General features: G+C 40.2%; 1 protein-coding gene across 1 annotated transcript; it reads right to left on the bottom strand.

Moving 5' to 3' along the window:
* Window positions 1-21454: 21454 nt before the first annotated feature.
* On the bottom strand, window positions 21455-23616 carry inab (internexin neuronal intermediate filament protein, alpha b). Its single transcript, XM_053341501.1, has 3 exons — window positions 22484-23616; window positions 21869-21993; window positions 21455-21731 (listed from the first exon to the last, which is right to left on the bottom strand). Exons 1-3 carry the CDS (start codon window positions 23522-23524, stop codon window positions 21455-21457), a joined length of 1443 nt encoding a protein of 480 aa, XP_053197476.1. The 5' UTR covers window positions 23525-23616.

The raw sequence follows: 23616 nt of genomic DNA, 5'->3' as shown, positions 1-23616 counted from the left end.
AAGAAGCTGTTTCATATACATGCCTGAAATCAATATTACTGCAGAGCCATACCATGCTTTATACTTTATGTCATGTTGATTGCTGTAATTTTCTGCATTTGTTATAAAAACCAGTCATGCATTTAGTATTTAAACACTAAAGTCCTGCTGATGCCACACACTGACATGCATCACTGGTTTAAATTAAAAGTCTATTTCTGTGTTTACATGGTTAATGCGTATCAGGAGGAGATGTGCTGTTCTGGATGTCCCCTCCAGCTGTTACGCTATAATGTACCAGTAAAAATGTCCTCTGAGGATTGAGGGAAGCTTTATATTAGATGTGTTAATTGGTATCAGTGGCACCAGCCCAAAGATAGGAATAAAATGAGCAGCTATAATTTCAGAGGTTGGATCGATGTGACTTTAATGTCATTTTTACCTCTGTCTGACGAAAAGATTAACTGCAAAAGCTATTGTTAATGGATGTACTTTGCAGAAAAAGTGTGTATGTGTGTGTTTGCGTGCCAGGCAGGCGGAGGGGGATGTAGTCTTGGGAGCACAGGGTGGGGCGTGGCAGTTTCCTTTCACTTTCAGTCATGTTTGATTTCTAATGCAAGCGTGCGTATGGTTGCTTTTCCACAGCTGTGAGAAATAATGCAGTCGAGCTGTGTCTGCTACATGTCGCAAGATGGTCATTTTAAATCAATTCGCCATTGCTGTGATGATGTCATCTTTTGCAAGATCATTGAAGCTATTATAATTTATTTGTATTGCCATAAAATTGTCAAGGAGATGACTTAATTCACTGTTAGTATTCAACTCCATTTGGGACGTCTCCTCAACACTCAGATAAAGCTTCCCCAGGTTTCTTTGTTTGTCCTTCTTCAGTTTATTATAGTAGTGTTATTGTATCTAGGCAGGGGTACTCAGCAGCCGGACAGAGACTGTCAGCATGTGAGGCAGAAGATCAGTTATGCTTACCTGCACATTTGGGGGAGACATGAGTTTGTGCCTTCCGGTAAATACTGCCTGTCTGCCTTTGAGCAGTAAACGGTCAGGAAACGCAGCAAAAAATCCCCCACTGAGATGCACGGGTAAATAATTCATGAGGTGTGACTCTCAGAAGAAGTAGAAAATGCCCTAAGAGAAGCAAAGAGGGAGGGAGAGAGGGAAAAGATGAAGGGAAAGCAAGGAGGAAAGGAGGTTGGAGGGGAAAGGCTACATGGTGGGTGGGTCAGGGAATAGGAGGGGTGAGGTAGCGTATTGGGGAGCAGTAACAAGACAAAAAAGGATTGTACCTTAGACTCAGAGGATGTATAGTTGAGGAGACGCTGGGAAGAGAATGTGAATGTGAGAGGTGATATAACAGTGAGAGGCAGGTGTAAAGAGAGATGTGAAACAGTAAATGAAGTGAGCTGACAGTAAAGCAGATTTCTCACAATGATGTAAGAAGAGAGTGAAAATTGAAAAGGAAGTATGAGGATTTCTTCTTTCAGTAGCCATTAGCAACAAAGAAATCACATCTTCATCCAGTTCAATCACAATCCACTGAGGTAAAGCAATAAAACAGAGCTGTATCTTTTTTAATGAGAGAAGCAGACTTTAATTCAGTTATATCAAAATTCAAAAACAATTGCCTTTAAAATCCATCTTTATCTTGCTGGAACTTACTCAATCTTCTCAAGTTCTGTTCAGTTTCTATCCTGCCCATGCTTTTCTTTGGCCTCTGTGAGGTGTGAGTTTAAGCGATGTTGCGTGCACTTGTATGCCTCCGTGCATGAATGCATCTTAGGGCCTTTTGCCCATCCAAGCGGAATAATGGGCGTGAAGGCAGAGCTCCATTTTGAGGGGTGAAATGTGGGCAGCCTGCATTATTCAATACTGACCTAAGTAGAGAGCTGGATCCTGCATGCAGTTGTCGTCCTCGTTTCCTTTATAGAAGGGCGATGGAAGTACATGAAGGCAAGCTTTATTTCACGGCTGGGAAAACTTTGGGGTGAGTTAATGAAATACACTCTTTACTTTGTCAAAGTGCCCATAAACAAGGCATTTAACCCTAAAAATATTCTATTGACGTATTTATTTCCTTTCTTGAACAGAGTTAGATGTTGGTTAGCTTAGTTTTTATACTTGTCTTTTGTACAGACTAAAACAAACCAGATATAACATATTACTCAGTGAGCTATAGAACTAGCTAAATTAACCAAGTTTAACTGCCTTCATCTCTTTCAGTTATGGTACTGGAACCTTTTCACAGCAGACATTGACAATCACATAAAGCTTTGTTCCACTGAAGGTACAATACGTAAGAATAATGTAAGAATCCTAGTTTTAAACATTCAAAAACTAAATAATAAAAAGAGACCTTCCCCAACTTTCTTGGATGCCTCTAACAGCCTGTGGACTTATTATTTTGTTAAGTACATTTTTCTGCCACTCTCTTGCTCCCCTACAGCCCCAACAGTGTGCACCCCTAGCTAACGTTAACTTAGAAATGGAGCCCGCTAATGTCAACAAACAACAAACACCCACAACAACACAGAGTCCAATACAACCTAAGGCCCAAAAAACAAACCTTTTATCTAATGAAGCCTTCCAGGCCCTACAGCAATGTGACCAACATCATGGAAAAATTATTAACATTGGCAGGGGCTTCTTTATCAAAACCGACCCCATGCTGGTTCGCTGACATTACAAAGCATGTAAAATATATATTGATATTGTGGTTTTAGCTATTGTAGTTTCACACCACTGCTCACTTGCACTGACGCAATATGAGCATGAGCAACAGGATGCTGACTGCAGCTCACTTAATGGCCATCTGTGTTAATCTTCGAAGGAATTCTGACTCTTACATATTGCACCTTTACATGTCCCAGTAGACAATGTCAGTGAGTGAACATGCTCAGCAGAGCCATGGAACTTAATACAGTCATTTTTAACATTTTCAAGTCCACCTGTGCTTTTCCTACTTTGACGAAGAGTCAAAGTGCCTACGATGAAATGGTTCTATTACCATGTTTATTGCTCAAATTTGCCAACAATTTGCCAACAAGGAGAGAGAGATGCAGAGAAGCAGATCAGACAAACTAAAACTAAAGGTGAGCATACCAAAATATTGTTTTAATTCCTCATAGGAACACAAGAAAACTGTGTGTGTATGTCTATAGTAAGTACAGTAGTTAGAAGATGAACTAAAAGTTGCTAACATACCGATGTTTAGCAGATAAGATTATATTAAACATGTTCACCATCTGTTAGCATGCAAATATTTGCTGACGACATTGTCATCCCTACAAACATGTGGCTAACCTGTTCATTTGCATTAGGCAAATGTCTTTCATGTTTATTCCCCAGTCTGACTATATTTTAGGGATGTTGCTCCCAGATCTCAACAATTGACTCGGTGAGTACAATGTTATCTTAACCACATAAATGATGGTCAAAACTAGGCTATGCACTTAAAGTAACACTTAAAGTGATTATATTTTAATATGTAACTTGTGTGGATGGATATTTCTTGCAGTGTCTTAGAGAGTGTGTGTGTGTGTGCATGTGTTTATAACCATTTGGGAATGTGTGATGCAAGGGTTAAGCACAGATTTCATTGCTACACTGTGTAAAAATGGATGGATGTATTTTGTCACAGCTGGTGCTGGAGATCTCCTCTGATAGGGACTTCATCTATAGGTCTGTTACCAAGCATGTGTGAAGTGGTGTACATGATCTTAATGATCTTATTTTAAAACTGTCATTTTACATTTAGAAGTTGTTTTTCCTTTCAGTGCAGCCTCTCCCCCGGCTCTCTGTTGGCTGTTTCTCTGTATTCCCTCCCACGCATTTTCTGTCAGTAGAGATCTAACCAGGCACTTAGGCAGCCTCACCCCCACTGCAGGTCCTCCACAACTCAATGTTGTGCACAACAGTTTTTTATCACTATAAATAATGCAGGCCCCCATCTAAAACTAATAAGGCAGCGTCTCACAGTAAGGCAACATGACAAACTCACCGAGAAACATGCAGTCTATTGAAACGTTTCCATTCAAGTCATTATTTCATGAACACAAAACTGTGTCTCTGTATCATCTATCACATATTATGATGTATTGTTGCTTGTTGTTGAACCACATGGTGTTGGAGGATTTGAACAAGAGACAATTTACTGCATTAATGTCCTTTGTTCCCCACAATCCAAACCTCTTCACATAGCTTCCCCACTAAATTAGCCTTCTCTCTGGTCCAGTGAGCATGTCTAAAGATGATCACACACGCACACACACGCACACACACATCAACTCATGGTCACTTTTGGGGACTTTACATAGACTTGTAGTCATTTTCTGAAGACTTACCATAACCATAATTACTGATGCAAAAATCTGCCTTTTCCCAATTGGGGATACGACATTTATCCCCAATTGCACAAGGCGCCCCCAATTAACTGATCCTAAATCTGATATGTGTCCCCAAAGGTAGCCTATGACAGAGCACACACACACACACACACGCACACACACACACAGACTGACAGTTGCTGTGAGGGTAAGATAAAGGGGTGGCCTCCAATTTGCTAAAGGTCAGAGCCTTGGTACTTAAAACCTGTCTGTAGGAAATCCTGAATCAATAATTACAATTTGCAACCGATTGCAACATAAACATTTTAGAGACACATAATTAACATTATTTGATCTATATCTGCATTTGAAGATGTCAGTGATTTATGGTGGTATTTAAAGGAGCTCCATTTCCTGATTTTTTACAGTTAAGGCTTCTTCTAATTATGTGTGTTTTATGTATACATGAATGAATAACACTTGATAAAAGAATAAGACTTGATAAAAACGAAATGATTGTATTGTCACCTCTTTCCATCCATATATCCTGTCCTTGTGGACAAGGTGCATGATCCTTTCATAAATCTGAATAATTTCTCAAGGGATATCACACCTCTCCCACCTAGTGTGTGTCACATTGGCAGGAAATCCTCTATTAGGACATAGAGGACAATAGACAGACTGATAAAGATCCCTTACACACTGACAGAGAGCTTTAGTAAAGTCCTGAGATCTGTCAATGGCTGCTGAATTAAATCCTGATTTGCTCTGTATGCCAAAGAGTTTAGGAGCACCTTTCCATTTTCGGTTATCAGTTAATTTGTTTGAAAGGAGGTATTGATTTTTTGCTCAGATGTCTGTCGTCATTGAGGTGAAGGACTAGGGCTACTGCGCAGACACCAAACAACCCATCAGTCTCTCTTTACCATTAAAACATATACAACAAAATAACACACAGGCAGATGTATGAAGATATTATTGAGATTTGTCTGTAACTCCAAGTTTTCCACATCCTGAGCTCAATTTTGAAAAATTGCAAGTGTGACATAAAAATCTCCTTTCTCTGCCTTAATTATCTTGCCTGAAACATGCATTATATTTTATTTGCTTTGCTGAAAGGAAAGTCACATAAAGGCATGAGGTGAGCTGAATACAAGTGATGTTATTGGGCACTGAAGCTCCCCCCCATAATTAATTTATGTTCCAACCTCCTGTTCTTAATTTTTAGCCTTTTTGAAAAAGGCAACTTATCTGCCTCTTATCTGCAGGACACTTTTTTTGCTGGGCTTTTGGTTACCGCTGTCCATTTTCCACTAAATTATCATTTTACCTGCATACAACCTACCCACAGTGCATCGTGACCTGCTATCCTATCATCACTTGCCCAGCAATCAAATTGACAAATAAAACTTCTTAATATTTCAATTGGATAATGAATGCTGCTGTTGGGTAGAAAACTCCATATTTTGTTTTGGGCATACTCGGTTTTGGCTATTGACTGTAATTATCAACATCAAGAAAATGGGATAAATCCCCCCCCCCCCCCAAATAAAGGCATACATTTTTTTCCTCTCATCATTGAGGGCCCCATTCTGTCAAGGACCCTTGGACACTTGCCCAGATTATCCATATGGCAGATCTGGCCATGCATTTGATTAATAGCTGGTTAGTGGTCAAATGTTAGGGTAATATTAATTACATTACTAAACGTTACCTTTTGGTTTCTGAGTTAGCATTGCTAAAATTTAAATTGTGTTTGCTGGTTATAACTGATTAATTTAGCTAACAGATCAATGTTCATGATCAACTGTTGAAAACCAGCAATCAGCAATAATTTAAACTAAGAACTCAGCTGGTCCTTTACTTGGTAGTTCACAGTACAGTTAGGTAGTTTGCAAACTTATTGTAGTTTTAGTTGACCCACATGTGGAAAAAAAATCTTTTTTACTCTATACTGACATGTGGGAAGTGATGCCAGCCTTCCTGGTGTCTTTGGTCATTTTGGTAAAGCAGTTAGGTGCTGCACAGCTGAGAACCATAGTTGCTGCCCGTAGGTGATGATTGTGTACAATACCTAGGTAAGATGGCGGACAGGTATTGCATGACATAATACTGCGTCTAGTTTTCTATATCTATGTTCCTAATCTCAGTATGCATTTAAAGATACACATTTATAAATATGATTATAAATGTGCACACAGATTGAGATAGTTACACAAATCACAAGTGCACACACACACACACACACACACACACACACACACACACACAGTTTTCTAATAATTTTGTTACTTTAATATATCCTTACAGATGCACATACAAACCTGTGGGTATCATATTTTTGTAAGTAAAGCAATGATCTTTGTTCTCCTGGAGGTGAGGCATAAAATAAAGGATGGGGGTGGACCAGGTTTTCCTTTGTTACAACTATTTGATGTCACCAGTGTCGGGGAGGGAGGGTGGACAGGATGACGGGAATGTCCTTGGGGACCGACTGACCTGTGCACACATCAATGACAGAGGAACGTGTGCTGGCACATGCACAGCCTGGTATATACACATGAAAAGATAGAAATGCACAGATTTCAAACACAAATGCAAGTGTGTGAAACCTTCAAACACACAATTTTATACAACAGCCTTATGATATACTAAGCTATTTAAATACATCCTCAAAATGTGCAGAGCCAAACCAACAATGAATTGATCCTACTCATTATGTGTGTATCCAAAGCCTGATATATTGTATTCCTCTGTACCGTAGAGCTCCGTTGTCGTCCAAAAACAATTAAAAACACATTATTGAGTCACGCCGCTGCACTGGGTGACAAGTTACTTTGTATAGAAATGGCTCCAAAGACTAATAACGCAATCATGTTTTCAGTCTCTGAAGTGTAGTTCCTTGTACGGCAGATACCAATGCATCAGTGTGAAAAGTTGCATATACACAAGTACGTTAGCTTGTTATGCTATAAATCACAACCTCTTGACTTTGTGCTAAATTGTAAATGTCTCAAAGAACTTCATTACAAAGTCAAGAGGTTGTGATATGTAGCATATCAAGCTAGGCCTATGTTGTTTTTGGACAGCAATACAGGTCTGCTACACACAGGAATTAAAGACATATCAGGTTTTGGATATGCACAAAATACTTGTATGTAAGATGACTTCATTGTTGGTTTGGCTCTGCACATGGGATTTGTTGAGAAATAAGGAAAAATATAGAAAGTCTCCAGCCTTATCCTTTAACTTTAAAATACACCTGAGGAGAGGATAGACAATATAAATAGATTTGGATTGGTATTTTTGTTATAATTCGATCTGCAGGTGGGTGTTGTTTGGAGATTAAATGTATCAAACTGTAAATATATTAAAAATATAATATCGTTTTTGGAAGACTTAGAAAACAAAAATTGGTGATTAGATTATCATATTTTATGCTAAACTCATTTTCCAAAGGGGATTCAATTCAATTAAATATTAATAGACCTTCTTTTTTAGCAATATCTTACTTTGCCCTTCGAGCATAAAGCAGAGAAACTAGTTAGTTGTTAATATTTATATGAATCTGAATCTACGGAGTCAAATGTCCATTCATATTGGACAGTGAGAGGGCTCAGATTTGGAAAGCAAATTATTCTGTGTAATTAACATGACATTTCCATCTCCCTTAACAGTAACGGGGTGTCTTCATCCTCTGAGAGCCTATAATTATGCTATTTGATGAAAAAAGAGAAGCACAGTGACGAGGTGAAGGGTCAATTAGATAGATAAGTCTCATCCATACATCTGTTTGGGTTCAGATCCTATAACCTTCCCAGTAAATCACCTCAAACTATCACCAGAACATTAGAACACACTACAGATAAACTAACATGTGGACAGGCCTTTAAGAGACTCACCTATGTGGATGAGTGATATATGACCGCTCACTCAGCTCAAAGCTGACCGTACAAGCCTCTAAACTGCCTTTTAATTAATAGCTGATCCTGCTCCATCGATCTACTCTCTAATTATGGGGCGTTGACTGACTATAGATTTGCTGCCTTTGTGCAGCATTTGCCCACACATACTGTACACACACACGGGCACACTTCCACACCACTGAGCCGGACCTTTTACTGTATCCACGTGATTGCAGGAGGTAAATATTTTAGTAGTTTAACAGTCAGGCATGTGGCCTTAACGACCCTTTGGATTCAGTCCCACAGGCCAAAATAATTTGTTGACATTTTTAATTATGGTCACTCTGAGATAATGGAATGCTTTTGGTGTTTTCTGCCCGATCAATAGCTGTTTATGTGTGTACAGTGACACAGTATATCAGCCTCTGGGCAGACTGCCAGCAGGTGGGGAATAACTCTAGTCAGCACTTAGGGAGAGAGCTGGGAGGAGAGGGGAGGGGCAAACATACACATACAACCACACACATACACACACATGTAGGCCTGGAGATGGGACGTCTTGGGACTGCATGAATTTGCCGCGTTGATGTAGTGCAGCAAAGAGGGTGGAGCCAAGGTTGCAGGTATTCAGCACATGGTAGACTTGAAATCCATCTGATGGATCTGTGCCTCAAACTGCAGCAGAGCTGGGACAGAGAAGGGACAAAGGTTATAGATGCTCATGGTACCTCAGAGATAGATGTTCAACCCATCCATCACACATAATTCATATACAGTGTCAAGCTCCTGACAGGATACATGAGACAAGTGCAATAAATGTGCTCAGAATAAAAAAAATGTTGCTAAAGTTTGTCGTCACCCTCGGCCTGTCAAGCATAATTTTCCTTTTCTGTGTCATGCCTGTGTACCACATCTGTGCACCATAACATATTCAACAATGATAATAGAAACATCTGCCCAAAGGCTTCTCTCACTCAGCTGCACTCAGTAACACCTTTGATCAATGCCATTTGTTAAAGGCAGGCAGCAGATTGATATGTTCTCACAGCTGTCTCTATTGTTATTTAGAGACCAGTTGCTCCGTTAACTCCAGCCGGCCATTTCTTCTCCATGGAACGACAGTCTTAGGAAATGATAACACCATAAAGTCATTCTTTGCTTGAATGATATCTTGTAATTACCCCGCACTCACCCATGACTAGCAGGTTAGACTGAATGACTCACTTCCAGGGAAACACTCAGCAGCAGTCCACTGCTAATCTTAATGTCATTTCTTCAAGCTCCAAGGTTGAAATAGATGTTACTCAAGTGGGGGGGGGGGGCAGGTGACAATGGTATTGTTTGATACTTTAGCACCTCCCTTCTACCCAACCTCCCACATACCACACATCACCTACAAAGACACATTTAGTGGTTGGAGGCTGGAGGAGAGCATGTGGCAATAAAACCTGAAAGATAAAGCACCCTAAAAAAATTATACCACTTTCCACTAAGGAAACCATTAGAAAGTCTAACTGATGAATTTAAAATGTAGATAAAAAGACAAACCAAGACACAAGTAGCACCAGCCAAGGAGATTTTTCACGACATTGCAATGTAAAAGTTGTTCTTTTTAATGTTTTGGCCTTTTATAAAAGATTAATAGATGATGTTTTAACCATCATAAGGCATAATATGAAACACTCAATGAAACTTCATTTTTTGAGGCTTCTTATGGTTATTTTATATTTAGAATCTCTGCAGACACTGATGTATAACTGTCACACTTTAAATGATCAATGGGAATTTACAATGAACCTAGCCAAATATATTCTTGACAGGGAGTCATTTTTATTTAAATCTATACTGTTTGACACTTTTGGTGTTCCATACATTCCTATTATTACATGTAATTTACATTCCCTTTGAGAAAACCCCTTATACACAATGGTTCCTTCCTCTCTCACTGTCTCTTTGATGATAAGGTGATTTGTTTTCTTGCATCTTGGCTCAGTATGGACGACACTGTCCACACACACGCCCGGTGTCTGCTACAGCAATTTTCTGTTTGTCACAAGAAAAGGACATCTTCAAACATGAACGACCTTTATCCTTTTAACAGCTGCAAGTGTGCTTTGCATTTTGATAGACTTGTCTGTGCAGTGAAAGATGCTGTAATATCTAACAGACTCAGACCTCATACAGGGTTTCTCCATTAGTCGTTAAAGCATTTCAGCAAATGAGGACAGTGTAAAAGATGACCTGTGAGTAATAAGGTGATGAGAAAAAAAAGAAGGATTAAGAGAATGGAGGTGGGGCACTCAGTACACACAAAAGGAGGTGCTGAAGACCTGAAGACCCATCGACATGACTCCTCCAAATTATCCCACAAATCTGTGTATGTGTAAGTGTGTTAATCAATCACTGCCAGTCATTGATCTGTGCTGAGTGGTCATCAGTCGAATACTTGGATGCAACAGCAGAGAACAACATCCCACCTTTATGTCTCATTAGGTGCACGTGTCACTATTGTTCCTGCACCTCATAGAAGAAGGATGGCTGAAACAAGGGGAGGGGGGTCAGGGGAGTATGGACAGCACCTCCCCCTTCTACCAGCCCCTCCCTCCCCCTTCCTGCTGCACGTCTGGATGTTTGAAGACTATATAGTGTGTGAAGCATGGGAGATATATCAATAAGTTGGCCTCTGGAGGCAGGTAATCCTTATTCCTCCAGCCTGACAGCCTGCAGTGCTTTGTGTGGGGATGGGAGTGTCCCTCTGTGTCCTTTTCCACTCCTTACATCCTCTGCTGCACATTGGAAGGGAACTGCTGAGGCAGTGGAGGGATTAAATCATATCTCATAAAGTAATCTTGCTGTCATTATTAAAAAAAAGGCCAAGCAGACAACTTCAGAAGTGTCAGTGATGTTTGTAATGTAGAATATATTTACATTCACAAATAAGAACAAATATGAATACAATAATCATAAGGAGTGAGAAACTAAAATATCATTAATTAACCAGTCAAGTTAATTTTAGAAAATAAGAAATCCAGCATGCACCTCTGTGAGAAAACTGCAATGATACACTGAAGATGAAAAAAAAATCCTAATGAGGGCAGGCATTTCTTCAGCTTGAACTATCCCCGAAGATTTCTTTAAAACTGCACTGATCAATATTTTCTAGAAACATGGTGTTGGCAGGATTACGTTTTCTCTCAACATAATGAGAAAATGTTATTAGTTAACATGTCAATACTGAGCATATGAGTAAATTGTTCAGAGACAATGTACCTAGCTGGTTCAGCTTTCCCACCAAAATATCTGATCTTGCAGTACAATATCCCCTAGTAGAAACTACAGTAATGCTAAACTTTTAATGGTTATGGTTAAGGTCAGAGAAAGATTGTGGTCTTGGTTTAATACAGAGACATACTTATTATCATTTCACTAACCTTAACCGCACTCCAGGCAGTGATTACATTAGCCAAAGCAATATAACTGGGATGCAATTTAGCTGTATATGAACGTTATTTCTAGGAGACAGTGTTGGTTAAATGACATGATATGTATATTGTAAAGAAGGACACTTGTTGTGGTGATAACCCAACTCCTCTCAGTTCTGCACTGCGTCTTTCAGGCTTATTGTTTTGGTTTTCCAGGCTGAAACTTTACTGTTTTGCTTCACTTTTACTATTCATTATTATTTTTCTAACATAGCAGTTAAATGTTCGGAGAAAGTTCTAATAACCCCCTGCCCAACACCAAATGGCAGGAGTTTTCTCAGGAGCCAGTGGATACCAAATAACAGCTGAAAGAATAATGAATATTGGACATTTACAAAGTACACAGAAGCACGACTCTAAATGAATACTAATGCCATGTATCTGGCTGGATGTGTGAAAGAGACTGTTCAGAAGAAACTTTCCGGTGTTAATATCATCATAATATTATCATGTCAGTGTTTCATTTACAGCTTGTCTAAAACATTTCATTTATCTGATATCTGTCCAAGGTGACCTGTTATATTTGCCATGATCAAGTGCAGGCTCTCCATGATCTTGAAAATCAGTCATGATTTTCAAATAGGGTTATTATTAGCCTCAGTATCTTGTAGTGTGCTCCAGGGTTCATTTGTCTTGCACCTCTGCTTCTTGCCAGAGAAGTTGTCGCAACCATTTACTTACCAAGTCACACAGCAGTGGTAACCATGCATTGAGAAACAACAATCGACATCATAATATAGTCTTTAGTGTATTTTGTAAAGGTGCATTGCCAATAGCCATGTCTGCAAGGCCTAATGATTAATGATATAAGATGACTCTGTCTGACCTCGTCCAGCTTCACACCTGTTCAGCAGCAAAGGAAATTAATGGTCACAATGATGTAGCGTAATTATGCTAAACAGAAGCTAATAATACGATATTAAATTCAATGTATCATCACAACATTAGTACAGATCTCTGCACCAAATCTCAGGCAGCAGCAGGTATTTAAAAGCAAGAGAGCGATGAAGTCATTTTAATATTTTATCAAAGAAAAAGAGGTCACAGAATGAATTCCTGACAGAAAGCTTATCTTTTATCGTTCAACTGATCAGGCCATATCTGTCATTAAAGCTGTATCACGTTTAAGAAAGGGAATTCTTAACATCAATGGTTAAAAGAGAATCATCTAAAACTGATCAGAGGCAGCGCTCTTTTTAAGCTTTGAGCTTTTGAACATTAACTATTCAGTTTGACACGCTCATATACTTTTTTTTTTGTCCTTGCATTTGCTTAACTTCTGGCCATAATCCCTCATGACACCATGAAGGTTGAGTTAAGCTTTGTTACATTTTCATACTTTCAGTTTCCTTTGGTTCTCTATCTCATAATGCTGTGTCATAGTCTGCAGGCTGGATGTTGAACAGAAAGCACTGGATGGGCTCAGCTGCTCTATTATGGATTAGGCAGCAGCAGTACACACCTCTCACTCCCCTAAAGGGCTAAAGGAACCATTTAAGATACCTCTCCTCAGATACATGCATTAGCTAAAAATGCTTGTCAGATGTTTTAATGCACGTCTATGTTAGTCTCATCTGTATCAAGGATGTATTAAACTTAAGATGATGCAGATACAAATAATCAATGCAATTTTCCCCACTCAGGTGATGCCCTTTTCTTGTGGAGTAATATAGATGTAAAAAAAAAACAAAAAAAAAAAAACAAGCTTGAGATGTCAATATAAATGATATTTCTTGAATGAGCTCATGAGTTTATTGGCTTGTTATAGACTTATAAACCACAATGTCATCAGCAAAATGAATATCTTAATGTAATGCCGAACGCATCTGTTACTACTGCCAGCAGCAGCACACTGCGGCACAAGGTTAATTTGAGGACACATCCCTATTGGTTGAACTTGTTTTGCTGCAGTCCTGAGCCGTCCCTGTATGGCCTCCTCCAAAATAATGAGTCCCATCTGAATAGGGACCTGACAGAAGATGTTCCTTAATCTGGTTTGACAGACATACAAGAAATGTGTTACTGATATGTTATATAAGCTAATGTCAGGGAAGTAGCAGGCACATATATTCTTCAGGAATGCATTGTCGTCAATAAGTAATAATAGAGGAAGTGGATAGGGTATTTTTGAGGAGGTTGGACTACTTATATTAAAGGAGTTTAGGGAGTTATCTTCTAAACATTAGACCTGTAGAGAGAAAAAAAAGAAATCCAGTTGTATCTACAGACTGAATTCTGACAGAAGGCACAAGGAAGTGAAGAAAAAAGATTTTACAAAATATTCCCGAGTGGTTTGACATTTTTGAAAGGCATGTGAATATTTTGTTAGATATATCTCTACACTGACACTTTGTGCCTTCATCGCATCCAGTGCAGCATCTCACAGCTGCAGAGTTTCAGTTCTGTTGCTGTAGATGAAAAAGCAGTACTGTGTCTCTATCTACTCTCCTACTTCTCTAGCTTTTGATACAGCCAGCTGAAACCTATAAATACCCACCTTTAAAATTTTTATCAGACGTCTCCATGTATAACAGGGTTTTTTTTTTAAATCATACCTAATTACTGGAGAAAGGGATGAGTCACACTTCTTCACACCCAAAGAAAGAAAGAGAGAAAAGAGATTGTCACCCAAAAAGGAGTTATTGGCGATGAGTTTTAAATATAGAATGTATAACGTCACTGTCTGTTGGTTGTGTTAATCAATCAGACTTTATTTATACAAATCAGACTTTTCATACAAATACACTGTAACAACAACCCCTCAACCCCTACCCCCACTCACACACAAAACAATAAGTGATTATGTTATAAATAATGGACTGGCATAACAGAAACTGAGGGGGGAAAAAACAACACTGCAGCATTAAACAACTTAAAGAAAATAACTCGATGCTCAGTCTGCTTCTCTGCTCAGCGTCTTGGATAGCGATGGCTTTGCCCGGAGCTAACGTTGCAGCAGAGAGGCTTCTCTCTGGGGAGATGAAGTTAAAGCAGTATTTCACAGTATATAGAGTTTTTAATCTGGTGTCTGTGGCAATAATCCTGCACTGGCACACCATTAGTAATGTGTTTTCTGTCAACCAGCAATTTTTGGTTTGCCAGAAGTGAAGGAAGCCATAGAGCAGAGGCTTGGTTCTATGCTATGGCTTTACTTTGGATTTACCACTTAGGACAAAAATCTGTCAAAATAAATGTTAAAGTCTCACTTAACCTTTGATCTCTAAATTGAATCTTCACACCTTAATCTAATTATCCACAATATCAGAAATATTTGAAGGACAACAGAGGCTTTGCCCATTCCATTTTCTGATTACTAAGATGGACTTTCTAATATAATTGTATTTTTCTGGTTGAATACCTGCAGTATCACTCCATCCATCCATCCTCAAAGAAGCTTAGACAGAGGTCAAAATTAGGGATACAACCTCCCCCTTTGTTCAGGAAATATCTTCCTCTAGTTTGTCTGCCTGCCTGTCTGGCTTTTCTGCCTCTGTCTCTGCTATTATTAGCACAGAGGGAAAAAAACACACTGATGGCTTGGTTAAGAGGGTGAATGCCACATCACAGGGCCTACCTCACAATGATTCAGCACTTTCCTGTCATGCAAAGGAAACAGTTTGACGAGGCAATTTCATTCAAACTCCATTAAGAGCAATTTCCCCCAACAGAACAGTAAATTTCCTTTAAAGATGAGCCAATCTCAGTTTGTTTCTGCCACAGATTGTAGACTCATACTATTAAAATGAACAAACATGTCCTGTTATCTTAAGTAAAATGGCTCTCTTTAATAGTTTATCTCTGTATTGTTTTCTCATTCCTTTTTGTCTTGCTTCTGTATCTGTGTGCATGCCTCTCTTAAGACCTCTCTGTCTCTCTGAGAGTGGTCATTCCCCATGGCTGCAAGAGCACAGCAGGATGCTAGCAACAGATTCCTAGGCAACAGCAGCAACTCACAAATTAACACTTTGTTTACAGGTTTTAAAAAAGAGAAAGAGAGATGCATAACCACCTGTCATTGTGTGCAATGGTGGAAAGATTCATACAAACAATACATTTAGAAAATGTCTGCCATACTTTTTGTGTGTTTAAAGAAATATTCAGACATTTTGTTCAATATCAGTTTCAGTGCCATGTTTGGCCTAGCTTAGCTTAGCATGCAGAAGTGCCTGCCAACAACTCTGAAGAGGTCATATTTTTACAAGGTATTCTTTTATAGCATGTAGCAACTTTTCACTGGCTCAACTTTTAAGAACCAACCAAGGTGATATTTGGATGTGTTGTGGCTAGTTTGCTGGTTAACAGCAGCCAAACTGAAGCTCTCCTCCTTCCTCCAGGTTCAGTCATCCACTCCATCTCACCTTTGACAGTCAGTACATGCCCCTTTCGTCCTCAGTCACTGTGGCAGTTAGGTTTGACCCTCAGCTGACTTTTTATGACCCTGTAAGACAAACCTCTCTCTCAGTCTCTCAAAAACATCTCTAAACTCCTCTCTAACCCTGTCAGATGCAGAGACACTTGTCCATACCTTTATCTCCTCAAGACTGAACTATTGCAATTTGCTCCTCTCAGGGACCCCTGGCAGGAAAATGCAGACACTCCAGTACATTCAGAGCATTCTGCCAGGATCCTATGAGTGTGTGAAAATGCAAATATCACTAATTCTGTTTTCATTGCACTCTGTCTCCTTCAGGATTGACCAAAAAGTCCTGCTACTCACATACGAATCTATCAACCGAAATGCACCTCCCTAACAGATCATACCACAAACCTCCACCCACATCCTAAGATCTGCCAGCAGCTTTCTCCTCTGGGCCCTCAGTACTAAGCTCCACACCATGGGGATTGAACCTCCTGCTCTGCTGAACCACCCTTGTGGAACAGCGTTTCTAACCATCTGAGGGAAGTACAGACATTACTCTTTAATAAAAAAGCTTTTTCATCTTAACTTTTTAACTATTTTCTTTATATTGTGTGTTCTATGATATTAATACTGCAGCACTTTGAGTTTCACTATGAATGAAAAGTGACAAAAAAACAGAAATTAGTAAACAAAGCACAGTATTAAAACATATCTGGAGGGGATGTTTAAACAACCTCCCTTGTTCGGGGTCTCTCCCAAGGCGTATATGTGTGCATGTGTACGTGTGTGAGGTCACACATATTCACTCTTAAATATGTCTGCAGATTCGACACCTCAGTCCGGTGAAGAGAAATGGCTTTGATCAGGAGACGCTGGCAAACCGGAGAAATTTACAGCCATGGCCCCCCCGCTCCACAGGCCCAGTCTCATTTCCCACCACCATCACAGCACCACACAGACACTTATCACCAGACAGAACATAAAACATGTCTCTCCCTCACCTCGGTATCATTTATCCCTGAAGATAGCAAAGGGTAAGACTTGCAAAGGAAAGATTAGCAGAGTAAGTGATGTGTGTGTGCATGTGCAGATAATATTTATTAACCTCTAAAATTCCAGTGAAGAACCAGTCATTAAACTCACGCTGTGCATCCTAACATTATTGAAACCCACAGAAATTCATTTTGAATTCTGAAGTTTCAAAACATAATAAATATTACAAGCCACATTTTAGGGAAATGTGTATAAAAATGACCTAGTACAGTACAATATTTCCATTTAATGGAATGCTGTGCCCATAAAAATGCAGATCCTTGGTTTTAATATTTATGCAGTTTCATTGGAAACCAATAAAGAACATAGACTTGGATCTTTTTCCAAACCTTAAAGCTACTTTAGAGAGGAAAGGAGGAAATCTGGAAGTGGATTGTGGAATAGGAATTGAGTATATGATACAAAAAATGAAATCAACAGAGGTAAAGTAGAACATTTTATCAATGAGCTGATAGGCTCCTAGCTTCACATTAGCAACACAAGCACTTTTTACACAATACTGCAAGCAGAATGACACACTTGAGAAATCATCTAACTACAATGTATGCTGATTGCATTGGGACGGAAACCCGCTCTGCTAGCTGCTATAAATTTTAAATGAATCCCAGATTGGATAGAGTTCCTTACAGGAGGCCATGTCTTATATGTTTTTATAGCCTTGTAATACTTCTGTTTTCAATGCTTATGAAGAAGGAGCAGCTTGGCTGAGGTGGGACTTAGAATAGTGGTTGAAGCACTCTACAAGTTTGAGGGCAAAAAAAAGAGAAGGAGGGCTGTTTCATAACAGGGCTTTTATGGTGGCATGTGACTGTATGGCTCCCACCACACCTTCTACTCAGCAGCATTGCAGGGGTATAAATCTTTGAAGAACTGCAACTTGCGTCATACATGCACGACAAGTGCTGAGACTGTCCCACTCAGTTGGTGGGCAGGAGATGTGCTAATCACAGACAATCCATGAGGCTCAAGGGCTCAAGGTCTAAGACTTGGTAGGTGTGTGTGTAAGTGTGTGGAGCAGCTGCAGGGGCACAAAGGTGAGAATACAGTACAGCAGCATATAATCCATCATATCTCTGTGTTAACATCTGCACTGTGGCCCTGAGAAGCAAGAGAAAATATATATCTCCAAGAAGGAGGTCAAGGTGACATTGCTTTCCAGATGACCTTGATCTAAAGCAATATTTACTTTTACAGAAAAATCAAAAAGCAGTCAAGAAATAATTTTCCACATGCCTGGATACATGTTTTAAATATCTCAATATCCACACATAACAATGAAACTCACAGGAGTTTTTCTTAAGCTACAAACTGTGGGGTTTTTTTGCAAGTGTGCAGTAAAAAGATGACCACCATACTCTAAAATCTACTATACTGAATCAATTTCAGTTACCATAGATCATGCAGTAGAAAAAACAGCATATCATAATAATGTGGTCATGTGGTCATCAGTCCTATTACAAATCTTATCAGCTCATTATGAGTTGTTACCAGTCAAGGATCTATAGTAAGTTCTCAGTGTGGTGCACAAAAATAAACACAATGAGATCATATGCAGCCTCAGTAATGTCAAGTCTTTATTGATATGGTGCCATACAGCAATACATAAGTAGTTATAACAGTAAAGAGAATAGCATGTCAACTACATTCAATCCCTATGCTTTTGTAGTCACGGTAGCTCTAGGTAAATGCTAATAAAGATATAATAATGATTAAACACCGCACTGAACAGAATCATACACATCACAACAATGGCCGGTAAAAGAAGCTGCTGGTGTTTTAAGGCATTTTACATCCTATAATATTTGCTCTATGGCTAAGTCTTGATTGTTGGTTTTTGGATTTGTGATGCACCGTATTGTCAAAAAATGATCTTCCATGAAGTAGTGTTGCATGTGTACCTAGAAAAGTTTGGCAGTGCTGTAGAAGGAATTGTAGTGATGTTTTTTTTTCAGACACCCATGAAAACTCTTTTGGTTTATAGTGTGACGATAAAGGCTTGACAGTTGCAACCATTCACCCATTATTATAGCTGTATACTATAAAATGCCACATGCGTACATGTGCACATAATTGTGCATCTGAGATTCTCCTTCTGCTTTACACTGGATGCCTCCATAAACCAAAAATGCCTCCTCAAGTGTCAGATTTGCTGCCTCGCGCCCCAAAAAAAAAAAAAAATTCCAGTCATGATAGGCCACTGTGTAGAGATACAAACACACTTACTACAGTACTAAGATACACAAGCCTCAAGTAAAACAACCCAATCTAAAACAGTCTGCCATACAATCAGTAAGTTTTTTTTTTGTTTGTTTGTTTTCATTCGTAGTGTGAGTGCAGCTTGTCAGGGCGTCGCCGAGGCAAGCAGCAGAAGAATGAGATAGCTGTGTTAAAGCTGGCAGTGCACAAGCAGAGAAAGGAGCTAAGTCTCTCATACAGAAGGATTTCTAGTGGTGAGGTCATACTACAACAGACATTTTATCCAGTCATGGCCACAGTTAAGGAGAGAGAGGTCAAGTTGTTCCAAACATATTGTGGTCTGGTATGTTTGACTGAACTTCTGATATATTTTTGAGTTGGTGTGGTTTTCTTCACGCCGAGTGCTACAGTGTGGATTCTGGGGCTAATATGCGCATCAAGCATTGTCAATGGCAGATGGGAAATGCACATATTTTATCACACCTAGGTGGATCCTACAGAAAGTCTCGCATTCGTGCTAAAGCATAATTTACAACACAGTCTCTGACTGGCTGTATCAACAGACATATCTCTAGCTGCATTTTGCCTTCACTTTGCCTTCTCTACATCATTCTAGCTTAACCATCCCTTTTCCATGAATCCTTCCATAGCACACTGTGCAAACAGTTCATCATTACCAAATTAGTTTTGACATTCTATATAAGTGCCTTAAAGATGATCTTTCCTCCTTAAATTCACAGTATCGACAGTAGAGATCTGCAGCCTATCTAAGTCACGTCCTACAAGTTATAACAGTAGAGATCTGCAGCCTATCTAAGTCACGTCCTACAAGTTATAACAGTAGAGATCTGCAGCCTATCTAAGTCACGTCCTACAAGTTATGACAGTAGAGATCTGCAGCCTATCTAAGTCACGTCCTAACAAGCACATCAGTATTACAGTCAGAAATGAGTGTTGTGCAGGATGATGATCAGCATGGTCTAATGGTGAAAAGGAAGGTGTGGGCTTTCCTTCAATTTGAATGATGGAGCTGATGGATTCCATGCAAGCAGGACTTCTACATACACCATGCAAATTAGGCTTGATTAATACACTTTATTTCTTGTTTGCTTCAAGTCTTAATCTAATTTTAAATAGCTAACTATGATCAACTTTTGATAATGACACTTCATCGAGACGTAACAAAGGTCAGTGCTTGACTGAGGATGTTCGTCCTCTTCCATACTGTTGTCATGCAGAGCTGATTAGATCACAGTCAAACAATTGTGCAAGAAGAGATTTAAGCAGACGTTTCATTTAACAAGTCTGTTGCTGTTTTTTACCAAAGAGACTGAATATAAGCATTATTATCGGTGTTAGCCACGATTCCAGTAAACGGCTCAGTAAGATGCTATCATATGTTATTCTAGCTGGTTTCTTGCAATTGTAAACTGTGTGCTTCCTTACTGACTTATCAGTATTATGTTAGGAATAATTCAATTTGTATTGTGTAAGTGGATTCACAAACAGCAACCCACACCAGCTGATGTGTTTTGAATCTTTTGTCCTTTAAGTGCTCACAGTAACACTCACGCACACATGCTTCCCTTGGAATGTGTTGAGAGTAACTCACAGCTTGTGGTATTAATGTGTGACCCGTGTTATTATCTGCTACTTTTTGGTATGACATGTTGCTGCAACATTAGCCCAAAATGTGAAAGACCAGTCAAGTATTGTATTGTGACAGACTGTAGTTCTGCAAGACGAGCTACCTAAAGTGCTTGTTATTGTTATAGATGTCGAGTGTGTGAAGGAGAACAAGAAAGAGATCTGTGGTTTTGAATAGTGATGTGTTACAGTAGAGTTACAATGGATTTCCTTTGGGGTACACCTGTGGGGGACAGAGGGGGGCAAGGAAGCCAACATAAAACAAACCTCTAGATCCTTCACTCTGCACACTTGTGGACATCCAACATATGATATTTCAGATGTTAGAAAACAAGTTTACTGTGTTTCTAAGAAGGCAAAGCAGAAGCACCATCTTAGATCCCCACAAGTGTTTTAAGTGTAAAGACTCAGGGTTCATTTTAAGATGAGAGAAGAAGAGAGAGGAGAGGACACGGGGAGGTTTTTAGGGGTCAAGAACAGGCTTACAGTAGGCTCTTAGTTTTTCTGATTGGTGGGAATATCGCCAGGTTCTTGCTGCTTCTCCATCTTCTTGGTGGTGACCACCGTCTCCTCGTAAACTTCACGCTGGGAGACCTTGCTTCCAGCCTTGTTCTGCTGCTGGTCTTCATCCTTGCTTTCCTTCTTGGAGCTCTTGGCGGGGCTGCTGTACATGCGGGTCTGATAGCTGTAGCTCTGCCCACCACTGCTCATGGAGACGCTAGGATAGGAGATCCCTGTGCCTATGCGGGTCTCCTCACCTTCCAGCAGCTTCCTGTAGAGAGGACGATGCAGACAAGGGTTTAGACAGAAAAGGTGATAAGGTAGAGAAAACAAATGAAGGAGGATTCAACCTTTTCACTTCCACATTAATGTGTAATGTGTGGGTTGTCTTTTTAGAGAAGGACTGACCTGTAAGCAGCAATTTCAATATCCAGGGCCATCTTGACATTCAGCAGATCCTGGTACTCCCTCAGGTGACGGGCCATCTCACTCTTAGTGGCCCTCAGGTCATTCTCCAGCTCTGCCATGCTCTCCTAAAATTTAAAAAAAAGGAAAATATGCAGGAAATAAATAGATTGCATTTTTAAAAACAAATCTTATCCATAGAGGTAGCACTTAGAGGTCACAGCTGGCAAAGGAATAATGTATCTGCCTACATACAAAGACGTATTGTTAACATGAGTAATTCATTGTAATGGAATGAAATTAGAGTAGATTAAAAGCAAAATGTTGGTCCTTTAAAAATATTTTAGGAGTGCTTAATTAAATACATGTATGAAATTAGTCATTTAGAGCAGCAGGACTATGTGGGCGTTGTCAGATGCAGCTGCTGGGCGCGCTGTCCCAGGAGGATCACTTTCAGCACCACGGACAGAGCCCGCAGATCGCAGCTGTTCCTGCTAGTTGTTTCTCTCTGACATTTACCACTTATCAGCTGATTAAATGTAAATAATTTTTTAGACACTTTTCATGGCCTTATTTACCTTGCGCTAAGCGGTTAAGACGTCATTAAAATGTAATTACCTGGTAGTTTCCAATCTCCATATTGTGCCTATCCTCCATCTCCCGCAGTTGCTTTTCCAGAGAATCGTTTGTTCCCCTCAGACTCTCTATCTCGATGGTCTTGGACTGCAGCTGCCTCCTGAACTCGTTCATTTCCTCCCTGCTGGCGCGGATGGCATCGTTGCTCCGGGTGGCCTGCTCGGAAAGGTCGGCGAACTTGGACTTGTACCACTCCTCGGCGGACTGCAGGTTCTTGGAAGCCATGGACTCGTACTGGCCGCGAATCTCTTTGAGGGCGGAGGTTAGATCTGGCTTGGCCACCTCCATCTCCACAGACACCTGGGCAGCCTGGATCATGTCCGTCAGCTCGACCACCTCCTCTTCGTGCACCTTCCTCAGGAAGTTGATCTCGTCCAGGAGAGATTCCACCTTCTTCTCCAGGTCCAGGCGCACCATGGTGGCATCGTCCACATCTTTCTTAAAAACCTTGAGGTTGGCCTCCGCATCCTCCCGGGCATGGAACTCCTCTTCGTATTTTCCACGAAGTTTCTGGAGGTCGTCTTCAATGTTATCCCTCTCGATCATCAGCTGGGACTTCTCCCCGTTGAGCTCATCAATCTGGGAGCGCAGTTCGCGGATCTCTTGTTGGTAAAGCTCAGCCAGACGGGACGGCTCGGTCTGCCGCTGGCGCAGAGTAACCAGCTCAGTCTCCAGCACTTTATTCTGCTGCTCCAAGTTGCGCACCTTCTCGATGAACGTTGCAAAGCGGTCATTAAGACCTTGCATTTGTTCCTTTTCATTAGTGCGTATAATTTTGTACTCATTGGTCACGACGGTGCTCTGTGCCAGATCGAAGTTATCTAGTGGCATCGGCGAGAAGGAGCGACCGGACTTTCTGTTGAATGAGCCCAGGGATGAGACATTGCTTCGGGATGCAGAGGAGGACCGATATCCTCCCTTTGGCGTCACGTTCATCCGGGATGGAGAGGACGCATAACGGGGACTAGCCCCGAAAATCCTTCGGTAGGAGGAGGCGGAAAAGACTTCAGGTCCGTAGCTCATCTTGGCTGGTATGGAGACAGAGCAGAGCAGTGGGCGCGTCTCCTTTTTATAAGGGGACCGGCCCAATCACTAATTAATGCCCGCTGGTAACA

This window comes from Scomber japonicus, chromosome 2 (genome assembly GCF_027409825.1).
Source record: "Scomber japonicus isolate fScoJap1 chromosome 2, fScoJap1.pri, whole genome shotgun sequence".
NCBI classification, from domain to species: domain Eukaryota; kingdom Metazoa; phylum Chordata; class Actinopteri; order Scombriformes; family Scombridae; genus Scomber; species Scomber japonicus.
The sequence above is the reverse complement of the archived record's forward strand: the minus strand, read 5'-3'. Positions and strand labels throughout refer to the sequence as shown.